The 26,067-nt window shown below is 36.3% G+C and overlaps 1 protein-coding gene across 2 annotated transcripts; it reads left to right on the top strand.

Annotated features, from left to right (window-relative positions):
* Positions 1-220: 220 nt before the first annotated feature.
* hlfb (HLF transcription factor, PAR bZIP family member b) lies at positions 221-19,113 on the top strand. Of its 2 annotated transcripts, none has more exons than XM_059324207.1 (4): positions 221-684; positions 2,780-3,139; positions 13,418-13,632; positions 14,802-19,113. In XM_059324207.1, the coding sequence occupies exons 1-4, from the start codon at positions 558-560 to the stop codon at positions 15,018-15,020; spliced, it is 921 nt and encodes a 306-aa protein (XP_059180190.1). In that variant the 5' UTR covers positions 221-557; the 3' UTR covers positions 15,021-19,113. The 2 variants fall into 2 exon arrangements, with proteins under 2 accessions (XP_059180190.1, XP_059180191.1); XM_059324208.1 differs by having other exon boundaries at positions 222-684; positions 14,805-19,113.
* Positions 19,114-26,067: the final 6,954 nt, after the last annotated feature.

The following is a 26,067-nucleotide window of genomic DNA, read 5'->3' on the forward strand; positions in this document are numbered from 1 at the left end:
AGCCTGTCAGAAACATGACAAGTATCATGAGCATTAATGTTACTTCAAAGTGTCATTAATGTTCATGACACATCCCATGTCATGTTTATGACACGCTCATGTCACTCTTATGTAGACACCTTCAAAATAAAGTGTTACCATATCTTGCTTAAGTCACAAAGGCATGTTCAAGTGCATTAGCAGTAATAAGTGAGAGAGAGGGAGAGAGAGAGGAGAGGGGTGTGGCGGTAGAGAGAGGAGGGTGTTTGGCACGCGGTTTGACGTCAGCAGTCCTCCGGTCTCACACATGGGAGGTCTGTCCTCGGTCTGTCCGCCTCCCGCAGCCCGGTCAGGCACCGCAGCACGCGCCCACAGCTCGTCCCGCGCTCAATTTTTATTCTAACACTCTGTTTTTATACTGAGGACTTTTTTTTTGTTGTTATTTCCATGTAGGCTGCAGAGCCGAGGACCTCCTCCAACAACATATTTGACTTTTTTTTCTTCATTTTTCTTCTTCACATATTCCTGCTTTATTTCTCCTTCTTCTTGTGTTGTTTTTCTTTCTTTTTTTGATCCCGATGCAAGGAGGCGTGATGGAGAAAATGTCCCGACATCCCTTAAATCCAAGTTTTCTCCCTCCAGCGACGCACGGAGTCCTCAAGTCTCTGCTGGAGAACCCGATGAAGCTGCCGCTGCATCATGAAGGTGAAGTTAGGAGGGAAACTGTGTCTATATTTATTATTCTATATATTCGCATGGAGACATTAACTTTTGATAACAGTCGAAAATGGAAAATCAATATAATTACAGTCAGTAATTCTGTATTCATCAATTAGACTTTTAGTCCATAAAAAGTCAGAAAATGTCCATCTGAGCTTCTTAAAGTCCAAGTTTATGTCAGTGTCAGAAAGTAAAAAATATACACATTATCTCAAATTTTGCATGAAATATTACGTTAAAAAGGAATATCAAAATGATCAAAGTCATTATTTTTGATAGTAAGTCGATTGACTGATTGATTAGTCTACTGACTGGTACAGCTGTGTTGAAAATGTCACATGAGAAGTGGAAATGAAATGTCTAAAAGTAAACATAATAATTTACCAGATGAGAAGTAATATAATCATGATACATATCTGAACATGTAGTGCTGTTGAATGTCCTTAAAGCTGCAGCCAGGATTTTAGATTTTACATTTGTGACTGGGCACCAACCAAACTGTGCTTTCCAAATCCTCAGAAAAATGTGTATAAACTCATGTTGGTTTTGCTGCTGGATTTTTTTTATTATTGCAAAGGTTTAAAGCAGATTTAGAGTCCAAAATGTTGTACTCAGTCTATGAAATCCCATTTTGTCAAAATTTTGGAGTTTATCTGTCTAGACTGTGACACAAAAACACTCTTAATTGAAAATAATAAGTGATGTGAACCTCATTTATTCCTGTGGGAAAGATCAATGTGTTCATGGGAAGGTCAGAGGTCAGTTTTTGGTGCTGATAGAGGTGTTGTGTGCAAGGACACAACTCTCTGTCAGTAGTCCCTTGGTGTCGCTTTAGTTTAAAGATAATTGTAAACACTTCAAATTGAGTTCCCCCTTGTGACATGTGTCTCTTTTTTACCCATAATCCCTCTGGTTTGTATCAACGTACTGAGCTCGTACTAGCCATTGTTTACTTTCACCTGCAGCTCAGATTTCATATTTTTCACCTGATGCATGACCTCTATAAACACATTTCTGCATGTGAATGCAGAATCTGTCTGCAACAGGAAAGTCTTTTGGAATCGCAAGAGTTCTGGTTTCTTTTTGTCGCCGAAAAGTATTGACCAATCACATTTGACTGACTTTGGTTCCGTGATGGTAAACAGTCCATGTGGAGAGCAAAAGATGCTAAAATTAGCAGCCGAAAGGCAACCTGGGAACCTATCGGCAATCATCTTTTTTTCATTTATCCACATCCACATTTAGACATCTGTTTATAGACATTCCTCAAAATGTTGTCCACAAAAAGTCTCAATGAAGTAAGCTAATCAGACTGTAAACAATAACTGTTGTGACTCTTGACCAAGATATATTCGTCATCCGGAAATCTACTGAGGCTAGAGGCTAAATCCAGACTAAATCCAGACTGATAGTCGATGTCTCATGATATGTCTGATGCATGCAAATACATTTTGTTTATTCAAGCCCTTGAAACAGTTATATCTTAATGAAAAAGTAAACATTTTCAAAATGTAGAAAAATATTTCAGCCGCTGAACTGCCATCAACTGTTGATGAGTGGAATAACGTAAAATGAACTGTCCAACAAACCAAACAAAAGCATTTCTTTACTTGCAGTTTTTTTTTTACTGCAAAAATACTGTGTACTCCATATGTTGATTAGTTGCAGTAATCAAGCCCCAACATATGTGCAAAGTTTTTGTTTTTATTTTCAACTCATGCAGATATTGGTGAAACTGCTCTTATTTATGTCCAGTCGCATAAATCAGAACGCCTCTAAAATTTACTTCACGTTTAGTCAAAACACACAATCAATCCTGAACCTTAACCTAGTATTTCTTATAAATCAGAACCATTCCCTTTTCTTAACAATAACAAAGTAGTTTGTACATGTAAACTGAGGATGGCAGTGGTAATGCTAGATGCAACAACCCGTGGAGTTGCTCAACAGTTGCTGAAGTGCTTCATTGTGACATAAGAGCAAGTTGTCCAAAGCCAAATAGACATACAGAGTTTTTAAACAGAGTTGTGTTTTTTGGATTGTACTGACTATATAAATTTTTTTCTGTCTTCCTGTGCAGGTTTCAGCAAGGAGCAGGAGAAGGAGAAGAACCTGGAGGAGGAGCGTAGTGTCCCCCAGTCGGCCTTCCTGGGCCCCACGCTGTGGGACAAGACGCTGCCCTATGACGGAGACACCTTCCAGCTGGAGTACATGGACCTGGAAGAGTTCCTGTCAGAGAATGGCATCCCCTCCAGCCCCGCCCAGCACCACCACCACAGCCAACACCAACCGCACGCTCCGCTGCGCCAGCCGCCAATCATGCCTCAGGCTCCGCCCACGTCGACACCCTCGGTGATGGATCTCAGCAGCCACGCCTCCACCTCCGTACACACGAGTGTCATCTCTCCAAACTGCCTGCACAGCAGCCCGGCAAGAGCAGGTAACGGAAATACACCCACCCTTAATTTATTTTTATTTTTTTTTATGGATTTTTATGTTCCAGTTTCAGCTGAAGGTGATACGTTTCACCTCATTTAGTTTGGAACCATTTGCAAGCATTAGCATTAATACCAACTATATTGTAAAAGTAAATAACCAAAACAGCACGTTTAGAATCTGCCTGCCGATCTTTTTTTTTGCCACATAAAAAAGCCAGGGTTTCATCAGCATAGAAGAGAAAGAAAACTTACTGGGACACATTGAACAATGGATCCTACCAAGTATGAAAGATAAAAGATTGTCTACAATCAAAATAATAATCAAATAATCAAAAAAGCATGTTTTCGTTTTTTTAATTGCTGAGGAACGATGTGTAGGGAAAAAAATAGCAAAACCTAGGACTGATCCATGGGGAACCTCACAAGTGATTCCAACTACTGAGGATGAGAAATTGCCCAAATTACCCAAACACCGACAAAACCTTCACACATTTCAATTAGGTCTGCAATAATTTGGTCTCTAAAATGTCAAGAAACACAAAAAAAAAAAAGTTTTATTCAACTGCTAATCCAAAAGCAAACATTTAAGAGACAGTTTAAGAAAAGTAGCATTTTCTACTTTTTTGGTCAATCAACCAATCAACAAACCGATTACTTGACTCATCATTTCAGCTCTGGTTCACAAAGCTGCTTACACAAAAATTAATGGAAACCTGCTTAATTTTTAAAAAAGGAATTCTGCTATTACATCATTCACAACTCGACTTTCCTAATAAGATGGCATAATAAGCGAAGGTTTAAAAAACTCATTAGTCATGATTGTTTTTACTTCACTGAATAGTTGATTAATTCCTTTCAAGATGGTTAAAAATAGCTTCTTAAAACCACTCCACACTGAGTGTCCTGGAACTAACCTTCCTTTAAGTGATCGCCTCCTCTTCTATCTGCAGAGAAATCTTTGCCAATCTTGAAAAGCAAGTGGGCCAAACTGAAAACAAGTTGCTACATAGCGTTGCTGTGAGATTTTTCTCTTTGTCTACCAGTCGTCTCGCACTGAAAAAAGAAAAAGGAAAGCCATTCATCTCTCTAACGATGAGTTGTAGCTGCAGTAGGAGGAAGAAGTCTCTCAGCTCCTTTGTCCTCCTGAGTGATTAGCAGTGATGGATGAGCAGAAAACAGGCAGGCAGGAGGCGTTCAGGGCCGCAGGGGGGATTTAGAAAAATCAATCGTCTGAACGTTAAAATATCTCACTGTACCAACTCTTCTGATGTGCAGCGGAAGAGGAGGAAGAATGAGATAAAACAAGTTCACGTGAGTTCAGCTTAAATGGTTTCTCAGTTAGAAGTTACTTATTTAGGTGTGGATGAAAATCGGTACAAACCACTGAGGTCGAGTCTGCTCGTTTCAGCACCCTTGGGGCTATTTATTTATTTATTTTTAAGATTTTATTTTGGCCATTTTTGGGCTTTATTGATAGGACAGAGTGAAGGGGGAGACAGAGGGGGAGACATGGTATGCGCTCTACCAGGTGTGCCACCTGGAACGCCCTTGGGGCTATTTATATTCTACAGTTTAAAACTCACACATGCTGTGTATTTTAAAGGCGGACTCCAGGAGTTTTACACTAAATATATATGACTTTGACAGCTTGAAGGGCAGAAACAAACCACAGTTATATCAGTAATAAATATTAGGGGTGTAACAGTACTGAACTAAGACCAAACACAGAGACAATAGAAGGTGTAACCCAGGCAAATTACTGTTAAAGAAAGCAGCTGTAACCTCAACATTAAACTGTTGGCGATGAGTCTCCATCCATATTATCTGCTGACGGAGTTTACATGCACCGTGTTTGTCATAACATCCCAACGCCAGCAAGTGACACTCTGTCATCGCTGAAATCCAGATCCAACAACATCCCAGTGCTTTTCTGTGAATTTATTTTGCTGGGATTAATAATATATTTCCCTCAGTTTATTCGATAAAGGGGGGGAAATGTTCTAGTCAAGCAAAATTTATTTATAAAGCACATTTAAATAAATAAAATGTAATTGGAAAAACATGGCGAAATGGAAAGTTTATATCTCCCCAAAACACCCTTCTTTTGTTTAAATCTTTTTCTATATGTATGCAAGTCTAGTAGTACATATGTAGGGGTATGATTGCATGTATACATGTCCAATATTGTATATATTTTTTCCTCTTTAAAAACAAAACACCCCATGATCTTATTCAGGCAGTTCACAAATGCATTCACAGGTTAAAAAAGAAATATATGTAAAAAAAACAGTACAGCACAAAGAGGCAGATATGTGACACACGTTATCATTTAATTTGTCTCTGATTTTGTGGAGCATTTGTGTGACAAAGACAGTTGTTGGTAATTTGTAGACTAGACGTCTTGATTTAGTTCATTTATGTGAAGTTAATTATAAAGTTAATCCACCTGTGTGTTCCCAGAGTGTTCTTGTGGTTGATTTCATAAAACCATATAAAGGGTTTCTCTCATTTCTTCTTATTCATCTGCTGCCAATACGTAAAAAACATTTGTTACAAACTGAAACATGCATTTGGATGCAATATACTCTTATTGTACAGACCACAGTGTCTGGTCTGACTTATTTTTTTCTTTAATAATAAATAAGAATAGTTCTTGAATGAATGAATGAATGATATAACTTTTGAAAGAAATACGTAATTCAAAGTTTGTTTTAAAGCAATTAAAAACCCCACCATTTTTACACCTGCCACCAACTGCTTATTGTGGCTAATTTAGTCACATTAGCAAAGTTTGGACAGATAATTGCTGTTTAACAAACATCACTGAATCATCTGGCTTCTTATGTAACATTATGACCTCATGATGCTACTGTAAACTGTTTTTTGATCCTGTAACATGCCACAAAACAAGAAGTAAACACATTAAAGCTCACCAGTAGGTCTTTTATTCAGTGCAATCTTACCGTTTTATATAGAAACTAAGATATTGTAACTACCAAAAGCCTTCATAAAATATCCCTAAAAAAGTAAAGTTGCTGTTAAATGTCAGGTCAGATTTGTAGGTTTTTTTCACTCACTGTTTGATCAGATAATTCCTGTTTGTAAATCATTACAACACAGTTTTAATATTAATAATATTACATTTTATTTGTATAGAACTTTTAAAGGTACTCAAAGACACTTTACATAATAAAAACTAAATTGGTATTAAAAAACAGCTACAATAACCAAAAACCGTAAAAGTAAGAACAATATCTGTAACAGTATGTATATATATATGTTAGAAATACAAACTGTAAAAAAACAGTGAAAGTTTCCCTCTTAGTACCAAAACTAAGATATAGTAATATCACCCAATAACCAAAAAAAGGTAGTTGCCATTAAATGTCAGGTCAGATTTGTAGTATTTTTTACTCACTCATTAACCAGATAGTTCCTGTTTAAAATCATAATTCTTCCTCTTTCTAGTTTTAGAGTGGATTCTTCTGTTTAACTTCTAACATTTAACTTTTAAGAACTTGAGCTTCTTTCGTTTCGACAAAGTATTGCTTCTTTTATTCAGCACATACATACAGTTTTGTAGAGAAGCAATAAAAATTATTGTTTCCGAAACTAAGATTTTGTAACAATTCCCATATAATAACCTAAAAAATTTAAGTTGCTGTTAAATGTCTGGTCAGATTTGTAGTTTTTTACTCACTCTTTGATCAAATAGTTTTCTCGTTTTAGGATGCATTCTTTGGTTTAGACATTTAAATTTGTCTAATTTAGCAAACACTTTTCACAATCCTATAAAAGCTTTTAGTATCAGTAAGTAGTGCATGTGACGGCAGGTGCAGTGCAACCTTGAGGCTGATTTGTCCTCCAACTTTTGTGGAATTTGAGAGATGTTTTTGAGTTCGTCTTGCTTCAATTTTGCTTCAAATTTGCACATCTACTGTTTCAACATTGTTGTGAGACTTGCACCAATGCACTGTGTGCAGAGTTCTCCTTCTCCTTATCGTGTCAGAGAAACTCTGTGTCAAAAGTGTAATGGTGAGCTGAGCTCAGGTGTGACATCTCGGAGGGAAACTGCGAGTAGTAACGCTCACTATGCACGGCGAGTAAAACATGCCCGCCCCAGACGCTACGAGTTAGAGAGGTGTCAGATTCAACGCCTCGACAGATGTCCTGGCCTCAGGAAGGGTGTGTGTGTGTGTGTGTGTGTGTGTGTGTGTGTGTGTGTGTGTGGCAACGTGCGTGTGTGATGGCCAAAACTGTTAACTCTTTAACCCGCTTCAAGTTCCTCAGAGAGAAACAAACTATCCTCTCACAGCGTGCAGAAACATGTGACCCACTGGTTGGGCGTGCGTGTGTGTGTGTGTGTGTGTGTGTGTGTGTGTTTGCGTGTCCTTGCATGAGATCAATGTTTTAAGAACATAGTGTTCTCTGCAGAAGTAGGCCAGGGGGCGGCAACCCTCCCATCAACACACACACAGTTTCCAACTCTCTTTCTCTGTTTACATTCACATCAACTAATAACCCTGTGGCACACACACACACACACACACACACACACACACACACTGGGCTGTGTGAGTCACACTGGGATACTCCTCCTGGTTCAGAGCTGAGTTCAGGTAGGCTGCAGGAGTTCAGGTGAGGTTTTTAAAGGTTGAAACTGGAGTTGAATTTTTAAAAAGATTCCTGCAGAAATGTTTTTTAAGACTCTGCTTCGAATAATAATTTGTGTTATGTTACCTTACAAAAACTTATTGAGAGGACATCCGCTCCTTCACCTCTGCCATTAGATGTTTCTGTTAATCGTTGTGCATCACTCTGGATGTTTTGGGTTTTTTTATTTTTACATTTTAGTTTTTCTGACTGTGTATATGCATTTTGCATACATTTTGGCAAGTTTTTTGTTTTGTGTTTTTGTTATGTTTTGGGAGTGTAACCTAAGCTCCTGTAATAAGTCCTTCAAGGGCAAAAATGTCCCACTGAAACCCATTAAAACCACAATTCTCCTGTTTTCCTTACAGTGCAAATAGATGCAGTTTTCCTGGTTTCACTGGAGTTACTTCTCTTGTTGATTTTAGTGACTTTTTTGTCCTCCAAGGACATCAAAGCAACTTTTTTTTTAAAGTGAGACGAAAGAGTTCAAAGAACTGAGACGTTTACAGAGTCTTAAGTTTTAAAGTGAAATCAGTTGATGCTTTCTTCTTCTTTTCTTCTTGTGTTAATTAAAACACCCACAGTTAGAGTTACATAACAGCTGTCTATCTTGAGAGATGATGGGGGAATTAAAAAAACTGTCGAAAACACAGTGATGACTGATTTTACTGTTAAAAGTTGTTCTCAAAGAAACATCTTCTAAGATGACCTTAAAGTATCTGAAGTGACTAAGAAAGACTCAGAAAACTCAGTTTTAAGTGATTTTTCTGACTTTAGAGGAAAGTTTAATCCTTCCGACCCTAACAGTGAAAAACTCTCATCATTAATGCTTTTAATAATCATTACATATGGACCCTAAACGCAACACTTTGACTCCACTGATGCATTCAATCTTTTGCAGTTTTGTTCTATTATGTCCGTTTTCTGAATCCTTTTCATTCTGCCTGAAAATGCCACTTAAAATCTTTTTTTTTTCAGCACATTCTCACCTATATGAGCTGGTAACAATTTTTCCACTGACTTACTGGATCAACATTTTGAAAACAAACAAATGGGAAAAAAACGAAAATCTGATTTGGAAAATTATGGGTTTTTTTACTTTCAGAATACAATCACGCTCAATAAAGAATGTTAAATGTTAGCTACAAATACAACATATAAAATGTAAAATTAGGAGAACATCTACTTCTATATTTTTTTACTAAATATATTGGTAACGCTTTATATTAAGGTCCTTGTAATAACCATTAATTAACAAGTAATAAGGCCCTTGTAAGTCCTTACAAGATGCTTATTAACATTATTGTGTGTTTATAAGCTTATATAAGTGTTAAAAATGGCATTACAAACACCCATGACCCACCCATTATGTCTTTGCCATGCCTTTATTAATCTTATTTTGTTTGCTTATTGATATTAAAATATACTTTATTGCTCATCTATTATAAGTTAACTATAAGTTAACTATGCTTTTTGCAACTACCGGATCTAAAGCGAGAACAATGCCTTATTACTTGTTAATTAATGGTTATTAAGGACCTTATTATAAAGCGTTACCGATATATTTGACCTTATCTCTGGTTTTACTTGGCCTATCATCATCAAACAAAACATGCTGACAGTAGGGCTGGGTGATATGATCAAGAAGTAATGCGCTGCACTTTCGTGGACTCCAGAGGGTTAAAAACCTCTCCCATCACTGGTCCCGTCTGCCTGCAGCATCACAGTGAAGCTGCAGCCCAGCAGAGGTCCAGCAGTAATCTGCCGCTCTCATGTCTAAATATAGCAGAGTAATCTACGGCCATAATCTGGCATATTTGTATTCCCACAGGGCGCGATGACTGTCCAGCAGATAAGGAGGCAGGAACAAGCAGGGTTAGCCAGGGTTCGCCACATAATGAAAAACAAACTGACTGACAGAGAGGCAGAAAAAGCACAAACATCCTCATCCTGCCCGTGAGGTGGACTCTCTGAAGAACCTTAAACATTTCCTCCTCCTCCGCCACACTTTAATCTCACATTGACCTGCAACACCTTTTTTTTCTGAAACAGCAACAGCAGAGTTCAAGCATCTAAAGCAACTTTTTCAGTTACATAACTGACTAAACAAAGATCTTTAGCTATGTGACATGCTGCAAAGGGAGCTCAGGCCGGATTCAAACCCGGCTCCACCGCAGCGAGGACTGTAGCCTCTATACATGGGGCGCCTGTGTAACCCACTACGCTACGGGCCACCCCCCTACACAAGACTTTTAACCAGGAGACTACAAACTACAATAAAATACATCTAAAAGCCATAATAATAATAATAATAAAATGGTTAGGATGCAATAGATTTAAATTTAATTTAAAAAAGTTACTTTAAAAAGAGTCAAAGTAACTTTAGGGCTGCACCAAGCTTTTCTAGGGCTTTAAACATGATTTAACAACACAAATATGGAATAAAGAATTTAAAATAAATTCTATTTCCAAACTGTCCGGCCAGATGTTGATTGCACGTCTGGTTTTTACAGTTATTATTTTTCTAAACAGTATCCTCTGACTCAACACGTTGTCTGATGAGAATAGGTGATAAAACTTTAACCGTTAATTATAACCACAAGCTCACACCCAGAAAACATTGGGCACATCGTGTCCCCGACTGAAGTCAGTCAGATGCCAAAAACTTTACGAGACGTGGTTCTCAAGTGAACGATGACATCAATATATAGTCATTGTTGGTCTGTTTAACGACATATTATTGACAGTTTATTTGGTTATGACATCAACTTCACTGCCGTTAAATGAGTGAGTACGTATCCTACACTGCCCCCTACTGTTTATGTGAGTAATGCATCTTTCGGATTTGTAGCGTTTATTTCTGGCGACCTGGACAATCAATGCTCCAAACAGACGCAGAATATGTGCTATCATGTGCACACTAACACATACTTAACAGCAATTATATCTTCAGCCTAAGAGCCAGAAGTCTTTATTCAAGCTGTATTAGAGAGACACGGGAGACATTTGTCTTCATTTTGGAGTATATAAAGCTCATTTAAACATCTCATGGTTTATTCAGCACTAATAATGCATGTAATAACTTTTAAAAACCAGAAGAAGAAAAAGTAGCCAGTATTTCATATTTAAGCAAGGATTAGATTAAAGTCTGAACAAAAACATTCTGTAGCTGAAAATCATGATGAGACCTCTGTAGTTTGTTGGAGGGTACTTTCCCACATCTGTATTTTAAATAAATGGCTCCATGAAATAAGTATGATAAAACGTTTTTTGAAATAGGTGCATGAGTGAGATTCCATATGGACATCAGGGCTGAGGTGGTTAGCTTAGCTTAGCATAAAGACTGAAAGCAGAATTAAACTGTTAGCCTGGTTCTTTAAAGTTTACAATAATAGTAATAATAAAAATGAAAATAATAATAATAATAATAGAAATTGTGCAGAAACTTTGGATGTTTTTTTAGAGACCAGAGAGCAGCTGAGCTCTGCGGGGAACACCAGGAACTGCAACTCAGGGGCTCACACTCATGTTACACATATGCACACACACATGCCTCTGAGGCAGCGAGGCTCACCATGAGTCCACCATGTGCTTCTATCATGTGAAGACCAACCACAGGTCTGCCTCAGGCACAGATCACAGGAACATTTAAAGGGAGCTGAGACTTTACCTAACCCTGGTTCTAGCCTTCATCTCGTCCTGTTTAATGTACGAAGTGGACCAATGAAACTGTCCTCTCTGTGAGGTCCTAAAACATGGTCCTCACAAATAGCCTGAACAGACACACACACACACACACACACACACACACACACACACACACACACACACCTGCCCCTGACCTCTGCAGGACCAGCTGGAGAGGAAAAACAAACAGTGTTTTCCAAGAACTGCTGCTGAGGCTCTAGAGAGGGGCAGTGTACTGGTTTCTCCTTCACATCAGTTGTCTTCAGTTTTGATTTTTTTTCAAGCTGAATTGTGGGACTTTTACATATATATGAATGTCTGTTATGGTCAAAGCCTCACCAATGAGTTCACAAATGCTTTTACTAGTATCGCCACTAGGGTATGTTTTGTTTTTTTATCACAGTATCCCGGAGTTTTGCTGATGGAGCAGCAGAGAGGGGTGTAGCGGAAAATCCTAAGAAGTGTCTAAAAAAAAATATGGAGTGGCCACTCTGGATAAAAAAGGAAGTTGGCTTTCACAGGAAAAGTTTTTTTTTTTAAATAACAAAGAAATTGATGGCAATTACTTTTCTGACAGAAAATGGATTTAAAGTTAGGAAGAGCAGAAATAAAAACGTGATAGCTCCAGTTATATCAAGATTTCTCTATCTAAACTATGGGTTAATAAGTTAAAATCTGGAGAAAAATCAAAAAGTTCTGGATGAAATGTGACAATATGAGATTTATTAGGGCATCTTAAATATGGAAAAAGTCATAATCCTGATAATACTAGTTCATTATTATTATTATTATTATTACTTATGATCGGTATTATTTAACACAATTATTCCTTAACGTTGGAGAAGACACAAAATGTCCTCTTCAAAAATATATAAAAAATAAAATTAAAAAAAGGTGGATGCACAGAAAAAGTTCTGCTTTTCCACACTGAAAAAACTACTAATATTTATTGTGTCGACATATTATATATATATATATATATATATATATATATATTCAAAGATATTGAACATGTATTATTTGTTTATCAAAGATTAGCTTTAATCAAAGTGAGATTTTTACAGAGTTTTAAATGGAAACCAGTAGGTGCCTTTCTTCTTCTTCTGTCCTCTGTTAATTAACACACCCACAGTTTGTGTTACATAACGGCTGTCTGTCTTGAGAGATGATGAAAAAAAAACCTGAAACACAGTGACGGCTGATTTCATTGTTATAAATGTCATTAATTTACTGAGTTAACTTGGAAAAGATATCAGAGGAAATGCACTTTAAATGAGCTCCCAGCTCATCTCTCACCCACAACACATCTGTGATTTGTAGCAGCATCGACCCACTCAACACGCCCCCGAGACGAGAGCGCATCAGCAGGTCACAAGGAATTAAAGGGACCAAAACCTTAGAGCTGCTTGTTTCCAACAGGAAACATTTCTCATACATTTTTAAAGATAAATAATTCCTGTTTGTCACCTGAAGCCGCTCACTGTCTCCTAACTGTCACAGTTTAGTTTTACGTCAGGTCTGCCACCACCTGCTGGCTGCAGCTCATTACTGCAGCCTCACGGGATGAAAACTGGATTAAACAACCAGAAAAAGACATGAAATTGCTGAAATAATATATGAAATATTGACAAGAAAATACATTTAAAACCTATAACCTATAACGCTATATACATATATATATATATATATATATATATATATATATATATATATATATGTATATATATATATGTATATATATAGTGTCACATCACATATCACATATTGTGATATGTTGTTGGGAAGTGGGTGTAAAAACAAAGTTAGACAAAATTTTAGCAAGAGAAAAACTGAAATTACCATTTTCAAACGGGTCTGATGACCTCTGGCCTTAAAATATCTGAATGCAAATGTTGTTTTTTTATGATATTCATCAAAGACTCCGACTTTTCTCCCTCCAGCCCTCCCCAACTCCAGAAACACTCCCAGCCCCATCGACCCAGACTCCATCCAGGTTCCTGTTGGGTACGAGCCCGACCCCGCCGACCTGGCGCTGTCCAGCGTGCCGGGGCAGGAGATGTTCGACCCGCGCAAACGCAAGTTCTCAGCCGAAGAGCTGAAACCGCAGCCCATGATCAAGAAAGCTCGCAAGATCTTCATCCCAGAGGACCTGAAGGTAATTTGGAGTTGGTTCTGACAGATAGGGCAGAACTCACTGTGTATCGTTGAGGGGTGTGTCCTCCTGGTTAAGAGGCTTATATGAGACTGAATGAGAAAGCAGCAGCGCCGTTTCGTGATGCTGCCTCCTGCTTCTCTGTCTCCTGTGCTGTGAGGTCAGGCTCAGAGGATTTGGCTTTTAATTTGTTCAAATAAAAAGTGGATTTGTGTGTGGCTGAAAGCCAGGGAACGCAGCTCTGCAGAGACTTCAGGGAGACACTAAGGCTCAACACCTCCTCCATTAAAGTTATATTAACCCTCCAAACCCAAATGAGCAGAAACAATCAGGTCAAATTTACTCACTGTGGCCTTGTTCTTCACTGTAATATATTAAATATCCTGTAGCTCTACGGAAACAGCACAATCATGGATAGAAATAGTGAGAATTTAAAAAAAACTAATATGTAACCCTCTGAACCCCAACAGACACTTTCAGGGGGTTTATTGTTTGCTTTGATGTTTTCTGACGACACAAAGATTCTCTCAGAGTTGATAGTAACAGTAACTGTAACAGTAACAGTCATAGTAACAGTAACAGTAACATCATCTGCATAGCAGGCATTTGTTCATCCAAAGCTCAACAAAAAGTCTCTGGGTGTGTTTTTGTTTCCTATCCCATTTTACTCACCGTGTCCTCACTTTCCATGAAATATATAAAACATAGATAAAATCTATAAGTCCTGCAGCTATATGGAAACAGCTCGATCATGGCCATAATTGGTAGCAACTCAAATAAAACAAATATGACAGCAAATAACAATATCATCTGCATACAAGCGGACATTTGTTCATCGAAAGGAAAACTTCTAGCAATATAATTACATAGCTTTTAAATACAACAGACGTCAATGTTTTCTTCCATTTAGGGTGGGAAAATGTGCTTTAGTTTACCGCCTGTGTGTTTGTCTAGCCACTCGTGTTGTTCACCTACTGAATCTAGAAAATAAAATTTAACATAAAATAAAAAATAAAAGATAAAACTTTATTTAACCTGTAGTAAATTGTTGTGCAGCAGTTTTGGTACAAAGTAAGAAAGGATGCAAATATTTAGTGTGCAAATAAAACCAACAAGTCCTGGTCTTTGAAGTATCCCTTTTCTCTCCTCTCTCCTCCTTTGTCTCCTTCGAGCAGGATGACAAATACTGGGCCAGGCGCAGGAAGAACAACATGGCAGCCAAGAGGTCCCGGGACGCGAGGCGGCTCAAGGAGAACCAGATTGCCATCCGAGCCAACTTCCTGGAGAAGGAGAACTCAGCTCTGCGGCAAGAGGTGGGTGAGCTGAGGAAAGAGCTGGGACGCACCAAGAACGTCCTCGCCAAGTACGAGGCACAGCACGGCCCGCTGTGAGGACCCATACACACACACACACACACACACACACACATATAAATATATAAACATAAAAACACACACACTGAGAATGACGACCCTGCCTCCTCCTGTTCCACCAGCGACCCTCCTTTCACCTTTCCACAATCAGTCCTTTAGGCTCCACTCATGGCAGGTCAAGGGTTAACATTTCCCCGAAAAAATAGGAAATACATATACAATCTATAAGTCCTGAGCCCTATGGAAACAGAACAATCATGGCTAGAAGTGGGGAGAACTTACACATTTCTTTTTTGCAGAATAACACAGTTATAATAACATTTATTTAAATAAAGACCCTTATTTTTTTGGCATTTTTAAGACACATCACTTTGTATGTACATGTAATGTAATCACTGATGATGTGTCTAGGAGGTGTATAATAACCCTTCAGACATTTTGATGGAATCCAAACTATTTGAGCTCAGATAGGGGTTCATTTTATTTATTATTTTTAGATAAATATTAAAAGATGGGAAAAGTCTGCAGAATGCATAATGTGTCAAAGAACATACAGTATATTTAAGTTATTTACCAGCTGATGAGGAATCAAAAAAGCTTCAAGCTTGAAACATCACTTGGTTGAAATTAAATTAAATATATGTTGATGAAAGCATAATCTTGTGCAGAAAATCAATTTATTTTGTATTATACATGCTTTTCTCTCCTCTATTTCTTATTTTATAACCTGTTCATCATATGGATGTGCATGTTTTTGTAAATCTCATGTGCTTTGTGGAAACCACTTAGTTTTGGGCACATTTTTATGAAATATTACTAATTTAATTTTAAATCCAATAATTTTCCAGATGGAAGCGTTTTTTCTGAAAGTTAAAACCTGACAATTATTTTAGTTTTTCCAGCATTTGCTGTGATAAATGGTGAAGCATACCTTTATAACCCGCCGGCGGGTTGTTGGGTACTGAATAATCTTTGGCAGCAGATTATTTCCTCTTTCTGAGCCACAAATATTTAACATATTATCAACAAAACCTGCTTAAAGCTGCTCTTGAGCGGCGGCCTGTAACATGCCGTGAGTTGAGCCTGTTAATCAGGATTATTACACACACACACACACACACATCTGGTCACGGACTCCTCTTCAGGTCACAAACTGCCGCCCCAGCTGACCTCTGACCCCTCCTCCTCTCCCAGTGTACGATAACGGCACTTTAGGACGACCGACGCCTCGCTCTCTGCCGACCCCCCTCACAGACTCCAGGTGTTGTTCCCACAATGCACCTGTTCACGTGTACATACCTGCCTTTGTTCCGCTCCTGATGACTCTGTATATGAATGTGTACCGCCTCTTGCCGCTCTGTTATTGGTCAATCAGCATTTTTTGTTTTTATTTTCTTATTGTCAGGGCCCATCTGAGCATTTTTTGGGGGGCCCTCAGCAGTATTTTTATGAATATTTATGGAAAGTAAAAATATTAACAAATACAAAGAAAAAACATCACTTTAAGATGCACTCACTGATTTTGATACGGTGTTTCAAAAATGCCAGAAAAAATGTATAGGAACCCCTGAAATGTTTTATTTTTTATACTCCCAAAATTGGTTTTAGCTTCAATTTGTCCCCAAAATGTGTTTCTTATAATCATTAAATGTGCTGTAACAACATCAGCGAGTGTATTTTTAAATATTTAAATTGAAACAGTTAATAGAGGAACCCAAAGAGAGTGTTTCAGCTTGTGTTCATGTTCAGTTTGATGCCAACAGAGAAAGATTTTTTTTTTAAATGCCCTAAAGAGCCAGCTACAGCCAGCTATCAGACCTCAGCTCTTCAGTTCGGTATCTGTCTGTAGATCTATCGTGTTGACCTGTTTGTCCGTATCATGTTTGTATCTTCGTGTTGGATACGAGCTGTTTGTGTCTCTTTCTGACCGTCCACATGTTAAAGTCCTAAGTCTGCTGTGATGTTTAATCTGAAAAGCTGTGAAAACAGAAAGACGCTGTAGAAATCTCAACACTGCTGCCTCATTTGCAAAAATGAAGAGATTAGTTTTCATTTGATACTTTATTTTGAATTTACAAGAGTTAATTGTTGCTCTTTTGATTGGTTCAGTTTGAAAATTCATACCAGTAGAGGGCTACAGACACTACAAGGGTAGAATAAAACTCAACTAACTTAGTCCAGAAAAAGACATAATGTTTTTTCCAACTCTGGGAACTTGCTCAAGATATAATCGCAAACAAGATGGCTTGAGCGTGCAAGAACTTTGTGCATGCATCATAATATAATATGTAAAGTAGATTGTTCTTTTTGCAAGGAGAATAATCAAGACAATAGATTTTGTCAGGCTAAGTCACAAAGAATGGTATGCATCATGAAAGTTTGAGTAAAGACACATTTATGGATCAATTTGTTGATTTAATAGATAAAATGTTCTGTAAAAACTGAGTTTCTCCACAAAGAATCCTGCAAAAGCACCACTTAAAAAAGTCATTTAGCTTAAAAAGCTGAAAAAACGACTAAATAAATCTTAGTTGACTGAGACTGAAACAACCAATTAGTTAACTTTTTAGGGAGCACACCGAGATATATTGGACCTCATGTGAGATAATATCCGTATTATTATCTTAACTTTCTCTAACTTGTCAGGTATCATTTATGCAGGATTGTAATAGTCTAAATCTCTGCAAAGTAATATAAAATATGAAATACACAATCCTGCATATGACGTCTACAACAGAAAAGAATTGTGTTTCTGTCAAAGAGAAAATTAAAAATACGGAATTATAAAAGTTCCCCTAAATCATTTGTACAAAAATGTTCGTACAAGTGTTTCTTGCATGAGTTCCAATATTAATAATAATTTTCCTTTTGTGAATTTATTACTATCTGATGTGCACAAGATAGTAAGTTGATATTATTTGTGTGCTCATGTGTCAAACAGACTGTAATGAGAGTCAGAATATATCCTCATATCAGGTCAGAAATCTTAATCTCACACTAACTGCTCTTATAATTGATCGTGGATATGATTGATTAAAGGATGAGGAAGTTTTGTGCAGAGGTTTCTACAGTGTTGAGCTGATCAGGTGGCATCACAGCTGAACCCACATGGTGTTACATCATTATTAATTAGTGTTTTCCTCCTGAACGTCACTGCTTTGTGTTTCCACAACTCTGTTTTTTGAATGTTGTTTAACAAACCAAGCATTGTTTTTTTGCTGACAACATAATTAAGTTCCCCTCAGTTTTTCACCTCATTAGTTAAAAACTGATTAACAGAAAAACAATCTGGTTGTTGTTTCATGTGTGTTTTACGACCCAGATTGATTTTCCGTTAACAAAGTGTGGCTTTTATTTTGAAAAGCTTCTTACATTAGGACGAATGATTCTTAAACAAAAAAAAATCCTGCCTTTTCTTCTACATAGAAACCAAACATGTGCAATAGATGTTTCTTCTTCACGGCTCTGGCATGAACTTTATTTTTATTTTTCTGAAGTGTAGCTCAGCGATGCCCCCCAGTGGCCGAGCGAGACATGAATGTATATATGTTTGAGTGGTGGAATCACTTTAGTACTACAGACCAAAAGAACACAGTATATAAAGGATATATTGATATATATAGATATATATATATTAAAGGTTTTAATGTTTATACAGAGTTTTTGTACAGTCTGTTTTTAGATATTTCCTGTGTATTTTGGAAAGGGTTACATGAATATAAAGCAGTATATTACACATATAGGTATATTTACCAAAACGGCGTGCCCGACCAGTCGTGGCGATGCATGGGCATTAAAAACCAGATCCTTTCCTCCCTGCGTAGTTGAAATACCTCAGACCCTCTGTGTCACCTGTGCTCCATCAGCTGACTCAGGCCACACCCACCTCCACACACACACTTCAGTTTGACGGCTGATTTTTTTTCGGCCTACAGGAATGTATCGATCCAATCTGAAGCACTTGTTTTTTTATTTTATTTCTTTTTTGTTCGCTGTGATTTTATCTCTCTGCTCTCTTTCTTCTGTTTGTTCAAAGATATTTTTCCTATATTTGTCCTTGATTATGTTTCTCATGATCAAAAACAATAATAAATAAATAAATAAATCCAGATTGTGTCCCAGTTTTGTTTGTGTCTTAAGCAGCTCTTTAGATTGTTTCTGGTTTAAAAATCAATCTGTTATTGTTAAAACAGGCAGATTTACAGTATATGTGCAGTTGTGGTTGTTTTTTCAATTATGGTGATTAAAAATGTTTTTATGGAGGTAAAGAATGACATTTAAAAAATAAAAAACAGTAGAAACCACAATAAAATATGTGAAGACATAATGAAAGGGGATTTTCTTTAAATAGATTAAATTAAACAGTGTTGTAGCTACCACTGAAGATGCTCAAGTCCTCAGTTTTTTTAAATATTTAATATTTTTGTGTCTTTGTGAATTTAGAGGTTTTATAAAAGCAAAAAGCTTCAATGTGGTGGCTATTTATTAAGATAATTCCAATATTTTTAGACTACTTTTTAGCCAGTGTGTGATTACTGTTGAAAACACAGAGGTCATGTCCACAGTATTTTTATTTTTAATCTTTTATTTGACTCTGTAAATTTAGTGGTTTTTACAAGACTCTCAAGTCCTCAGTAATTTTTTTATATTATTTATTTGTGTCTTTGTAAATTTAGTGGTTTTATAAAAGCGAAACGCTTAAATATGGTGGCTATTAAATATGATAATTACAGTATTTTAGACTATGTTTGTGCTGTCTACAACTACTGTTAAGAACTCAGGTCATATCCTCAATATTTATTATTTATTTATTCATTTTTTATCTGTGTGAATTAAGAGGTTTTATAACACCCGGGAATTCTAAAAAGCTTAAATATGTTGAGTTTTTAATAAGGTAATTACAGAATTTTTAGACTCAAGACTACTTTAAGCAGTTTGTAACTAATATTGAGAACACTGAAGTCACATAATTTTGAGGTTATATTATAAATAAATAAATAAATACACAAGCTTAATATTATGATGGCAATCACTTAGCTCAGTATATTTGAATTGAAACACTTTTAGACCAATAAATAAAACATTTCCAGAAGTTACATAATTCTTTGAAAAAACATTGGGAACCTTAATTTTGGGAGATTTAGAGCTTCATAAATGAAATTAACTTTGATTAATGGAAAATACATATAATTAAAAAACATAAAGCCCTGTATTTCTAGCTGCAGAACTCACTTGCAAACATGCAATCAAAGCAACTTTTATCACATGTTTAAGTCCAGTTGACTTTGGTTCAAATTTGTAAACTTCCGATGCATTTATTTATGCCTCTGTTTAGCATCTTTCAGTCTGTCCTTACATGACATGCATGGCTCCTTTTCTCCACACAAACTTGGCTATCAGTCAGATTTTTTCATTTTATTTTAATTAAAGTATAAAGCTGCCAGGAATTGAAAATACAAGCAAAGGTCACATGTGTCTATGGAAATGTACCTTTTTTTCTTTTATTATTATTAATTTTTTTTTTACCATTTATACGCACAAAAGCAGCAGAAAAAATAATAAATAATAAAACTACAAAATGTAAATTACAAATAGTAATAGTTTTCATTGTGGAAAGAAAATTCTCATTTTAAAAACGGTCTAGAAACATAAATGACACACTGTGAAAACTCCTATGATTGAACTTTAACTGGCTTTCTCAACTTGTCTACATATCATATATAAATAAAGTTACTACTGTAAATTAAACGTGTATTTTCAACAAATAGATGGACTCCAGAGGGTAAGGTTTCCTCTTCATAGCAGACTTGTGATAATCACCATCCACTGATGAGCAGCAGGGGGCAGCACCTGCTCACTAACTGTGAGAGGATCACTGCACAGAGCGGAGCAGAGCCTACTTCAGCAAACGTACTGTACTATAAAAGAACACACACAAAAAAATACCTAATTTCAAGTAAAACGCCTACATTCAAAATTCATTCAAAAGTACAAGTATTATCAGAAAAATGTACTTAAAGTATCAAAAGTGAAAGACCTCATTGTGCAAATCTTTTTTTTAAAACAAGTGAAATAATCTGTCATTGCAATAAAGATATTGTGCTTTATTTTTTCTTTAAATACAATTTGACTCTTTTTTCTGTAAATAGTGTAAATATCTAAATACTACATAGTGTATCCATGTATCAACATATATATATATACATCTATATATATATATATATATATATATATATACATACATACATATATACATATATACATATATAAAGTACTATATATATATATACATATATAGTACTTTAGATATCATATATTCCTACTCTAAAAAGGAAATGATAAAGAAAATTAATAAACATAGATGATGATAAAATAATACAAACAAACAAAGCTTTTGGTTTTTACAGTTAGTTCATTTTGCTGGTTTTTAGTTGATAGAATGCATCAAAATAATTCACATTTTATTTTACACTTTGCTTTTGGTACACAGTTGTTTCTAACTTTGCACTTTTTAATTGATATGTGCAACACTATATTAATTAATTAAGAGAAGTCTCAAAATTACCATTTTCAGTTCATAGAATAAAGGAGTCCCAACTCCAGACATCAGAATGCAAAAATTACAAATTTAAGTCAAATTAAAAACATCACACAAGAAGATCCTCTGTGGATTTTTCTTCCAGTTTGTGTTGTTCCTCTTTTCTCCACCAGAGGTCCTCACAGTTTCTCTTTTTCACTCTGCACACCTGTCCTTCAGTCTCTCATTAAACACACACCTGTTCCTTATTCTGTCACACAGCACATCAAGCGGCCTCCTCCTCTCTGCAGAGTGTTTCAGAAAGTCTCACGCTGATTTCTGACCTTTCTTTTCTGCAAAACTCCATTAAATCAGTCAGACTGCAGACAGAAAGTCTCTTTTGCTGAAATATAAACAACAAAACACCAGACTTAGTCCAGCACAACATATTTGTCAAAGCAGTTTTAGAAAAGACACAGCAAGCAGTAGAGTGTAAACCTGAAATAATAAAAATTCAGTTTTCCTCCATGTTTGTATTTTCTTGAGGTTCTGTACTTTTTATTTGCTGACACAGGTTTGGGTTTTTTTGTCCTTTTTCTTGTTAAATTGTTTGTTAGATCGACAAAATAAATGAATAAACACTAAATGACCAGAAACAGTGAAACTAACAGAAACAGAAGAAAGAAAAATGATCAGTGGTTCAATCAACACATTTCGATGAGCATTTTGAATATTCATGAGAAAAGCTTGATGGGAAACACAAGATTTGATGCAACTTTCGAAAATGCGGATAGACATTTTTATACTCGCTTCAGGTGGTTTTTGTCTTTTTTTTTTTTTTTTAAAGTTAATGCATTAAACGGGAGATGGATTTCCAATTCTGATGTAGCTAATATTTAACTCATGTGACTGATCAGCTGACCGCTCTGACATGAAATAACAATTATAAGTTGCCCAACTGAATCCAATTCTTAAAGACTTCTCTCCATTTTCTCTTTTGGGTGGCCAAAGTTGTCCGATTAGCAATGATTTTTGCTTGTTGTCGCAATCTCCACTCCTGTTTACTGACGGATGAGCCTACAGCAATACGTTACACTTCCACTTGCTGACCAAAGTACGTCTATGCAGCTTTGTTTATTTGCTCCAAACCAGTTGATGTAAAGTGATACACACTAACTATTTCTCAAAAAAGACAAAAACCCAAGTGAGTGTAAAACCTTCAAATTACATTTTAATTCAAAACTTACTTTATTTATCCCAGAGGGGAAATTCAGTGAGTCTGTTAGCTCTGTTAGAAAGAGACAGCCTGATGGTTGTAGGAGAGAAGGATCTTTTAAATATCTCCGTCCTGCTACAGAGAGAGAGGAGCCGTCCACTGCTGTTTTTTTGGTACATAAAGGTTTTGTGCAGCGGATGATCTGGGTATTTCAAGATGGCCTCAAACATCTTTACAGTGCATCCAATCACAGAGCCAGGCTTAATTTAATTAGCCAGCTTTGAAAGTTTTATCAAATTTTGGCGTTTCCATCAAGCCTTTCTCATGCAAATCATAAAAATGTGCGTAGAAATTTGTTGATGTAAACACGACTAATGTCACACTTGGCTCAGGCATCCATTCAATAAATATGTTTTCATGCATATAAGTGCATTAAGAAACCTGAATGGAAACAGCAAAATCTGATACAACTTCCTCTGTTTAGCCGAGGTGTTTTGATGCTTATATAGGAAATGGAAACACCTTTATCAGTGTTGAGAATGTAGTGAACCACTAACCCACATGACTGATCAGCTGTTTCCTGTCAGCATCTTTCTGGATATTATATGAATTAGTCTCTGGACATAATGAAAACTGGTCAATACAATTGGCGGCGGGCCGATCCCAGCTGACATGGGGAGAGAGGCGGGTACTCCTTGGACAGGTCATCAGACTATTGCAGGGCAGACATACAGAGACAGACAACCATTCACTCAACCAAAAGTCACCAATTAAACCTAAGCTGCATGTTTTTGGACTGTGGGAGGAAGCCGGAGTACCTGGAGAGAACCAACGAACATGCAACAGAAGAGCTGCAGGCCGGAGTCCAACTGGTGACCATCTTGTCTGAGGTCCGAGGGCCAGCTCCAGCTCGTGGTGCCTAGAGCGAGACTTAAAACCAGGGGGGACAGGGCTTTCTCTGTGGTGGGCCCCAGACTCTGGAACGCCCACCCCTCCATGTCCGAACAGCCCCCACAGTGGAATGTTTTAAGTCTCGTCTCAAGACCCATTTTTATTCCTTGGCTTTTTAAAACTGCGTGAGTTTTGTGTTCCTCTGTGTCTTTTATTTCTTTTATTTCTTTTACTACTTTTAACTACGGCTTTTATTTTATTTTACTATGTTTATCTGTTTGATTGTATTGTTTTATTTTATTTATGGCATCATTTTAGATTTATACACTTATTATTTATTGCTGATTGGTATATGGAATTGTTTGTTTTATTGTTGATTTTATGTACAGCACTTTGGAGACGTTTGTGTTGTTTAAATGTGCTATACAAATAAAGGGGGATTGGATTGGATTGGATAAATGTTCACTACATTCTCAACATTGATAAAAGTGTTTCCATTTGCTATTAAGCATCAACTCTTTGTGCTTACTTCTTGTGTAGCCCCTGGTCAATACCAGCTGAAATTAAAGAGCAATCCAAACTGAAGACCTCGCTCCGGTCTTTCTCGTAGACGGTTAAAAGTCCTGTACTTGTTCTAATAGAAAAGGGATGGGCAACTTAAATGCTGCAGGGGGCCACAATATTTCATGGACACTACCACAGGGCCACATAAAGGACCGTGCACTTAACCTGATATGATGAAAGTGCAATTATAAATATGTTTACAGTGCAGTAACTTAACATATTTCATGGTCAAATGCATGTATAACAGTATAAATAGGAATACAAAAGGTTTGAAGCAAATAAAAAATGAACCACTTACTGTGATTTCTTTTTTATTAGTGCAAGAACAGCAGACCAACATTAATTGCAAGAAGTAATTTTGTGCATTTCTACAAAGCACTTTTAAGATTTCATGCTCAAATGCATGTAGTTGTACTGAGGGCCACTTCAAGTGAAGGTATGGGCCATATCCCTGTACTAGACTGACTAAATTACACTGTAGTTGAGATCATACACTCAAATTGGTTGATTGAAACTTGCTTTATTTGCTCAAATTCAATCCACAATTGAATGTAAACATGGTTTGCTCCATTCATTGGTTGCTGAAAGAAATAAGAGATCATTTCTCATAAAGATTTAAATAAACTATGCTCAAACTTTATGAGCTGCTGTTTTTTTTATGCCTGATTGTCGTCCTTACTTACCACTTCCTGTTGAGTATGTTTTGCACCCTGAACTGTGAAAAATATAGAATTTATCTCTTTTTAAAAGTCACACTCTACCTGACAAATATATATATATGCCTGCAATATCCTCCAGTCCATAAAAATAAGCTGAGATGATGATTAATAAACAGCAGAGGTGAAAGAATCAAACAACCTGTTCCCTTTGACCAGATTAAACCAGTGAGTTCACAACACGCACCACTCTTTTGCTTCATATTTCAGGCTCTTTTGCACCCTGCTGAGTTCAAACTGCTGTTATGTAACACCATTTTCTCAAAGTGAAAGAGAGCAGATTAGGATATTCTGCTAATCCAGCAGTCCAGAGCGTCACACGGTGACAGCAGAGGAGTTTTTAGTGCCGCTTTAAAATCTGAGAGTGCACGAAATGTATGAAAACGCAGCACAAAGTGTGTTTGTTTACTTTCAAAGACTCGAGATAGAGAGTTTTTCTGTTCTCTTACAGACTTTCACTTCAGGATTCACTTTTAGTTTTTAGGACCGATTAAACACGTCAAAACATCTTCTTTTGATCATGTCAGAAACAGTTCAGTTTCCATGTTTTGATTCAGAGATTTTCACTTTTTTTTTTTTAATTAAATCCTAATGCACCTTTTAAAAGTTCTGGTTTATTTATTTATTTATTTTTCACACAAAAACACATTTAAGAAAGATAAATGGGTAACACTTTACAATAACCAACTAAATAATGTTAATAGATGGTTTATAATCAATTATTAACCATTTACAAAGTGCGGTAACACTTTACAATAACCATCCAAGTAATGTTTATAGATGGTTTATAGACCAATTATTAATCATTTACAAAATTCTATACATATTTAATCTTTAAATGTTTTCAAACAATTTCTCAAACAATTTTAAGAATCATTTTGAAATCATTTACATACTTAATATGGTGTTAAAAATGTTATAATGAGTGCAAAACTATTAATAAACTAAGAATTATAATGTAATTGTTTGTTTATGGTAAAGAAACTATCAACTTACATTAATATACCATCTATTTGGTATTTGTGAATTATAGTTCAACATTAATAAATTATGTATTTACCATTCTAAATGGCCTATATACGGTTTATAAATGATGATTAAACATTAATAAACTATCTGTTAACCATTTATAAATGATGGTTATTGTAAAGTGTTACCCAA

The sequence above is a fragment of the Centropristis striata genome, chromosome 21, assembly GCF_030273125.1.
Source record: "Centropristis striata isolate RG_2023a ecotype Rhode Island chromosome 21, C.striata_1.0, whole genome shotgun sequence".
Classification (NCBI taxonomy): Eukaryota; Metazoa; Chordata; class Actinopteri; order Perciformes; family Serranidae; genus Centropristis; species Centropristis striata.

Coding starts and splice junctions, on each gene's coding strand:
- hlfb (XM_059324207.1), top strand. CDS start 558: ATGCAAGGAGGCGTGATGGAGAAAATGTCCCGACATCCCTTAAATCCA. Junction 685..2,779: donor GCTGCCGCTGCATCATGAAG/GTGAAGTTAGGA, acceptor CTTCCTGTGCAG/GTTTCAGCAAGGAGCAGGAG. Junction 13,633..14,801: donor TCATCCCAGAGGACCTGAAG/GTAATTTGGAGT, acceptor GTCTCCTTCGAG/CAGGATGACAAATACTGGGC.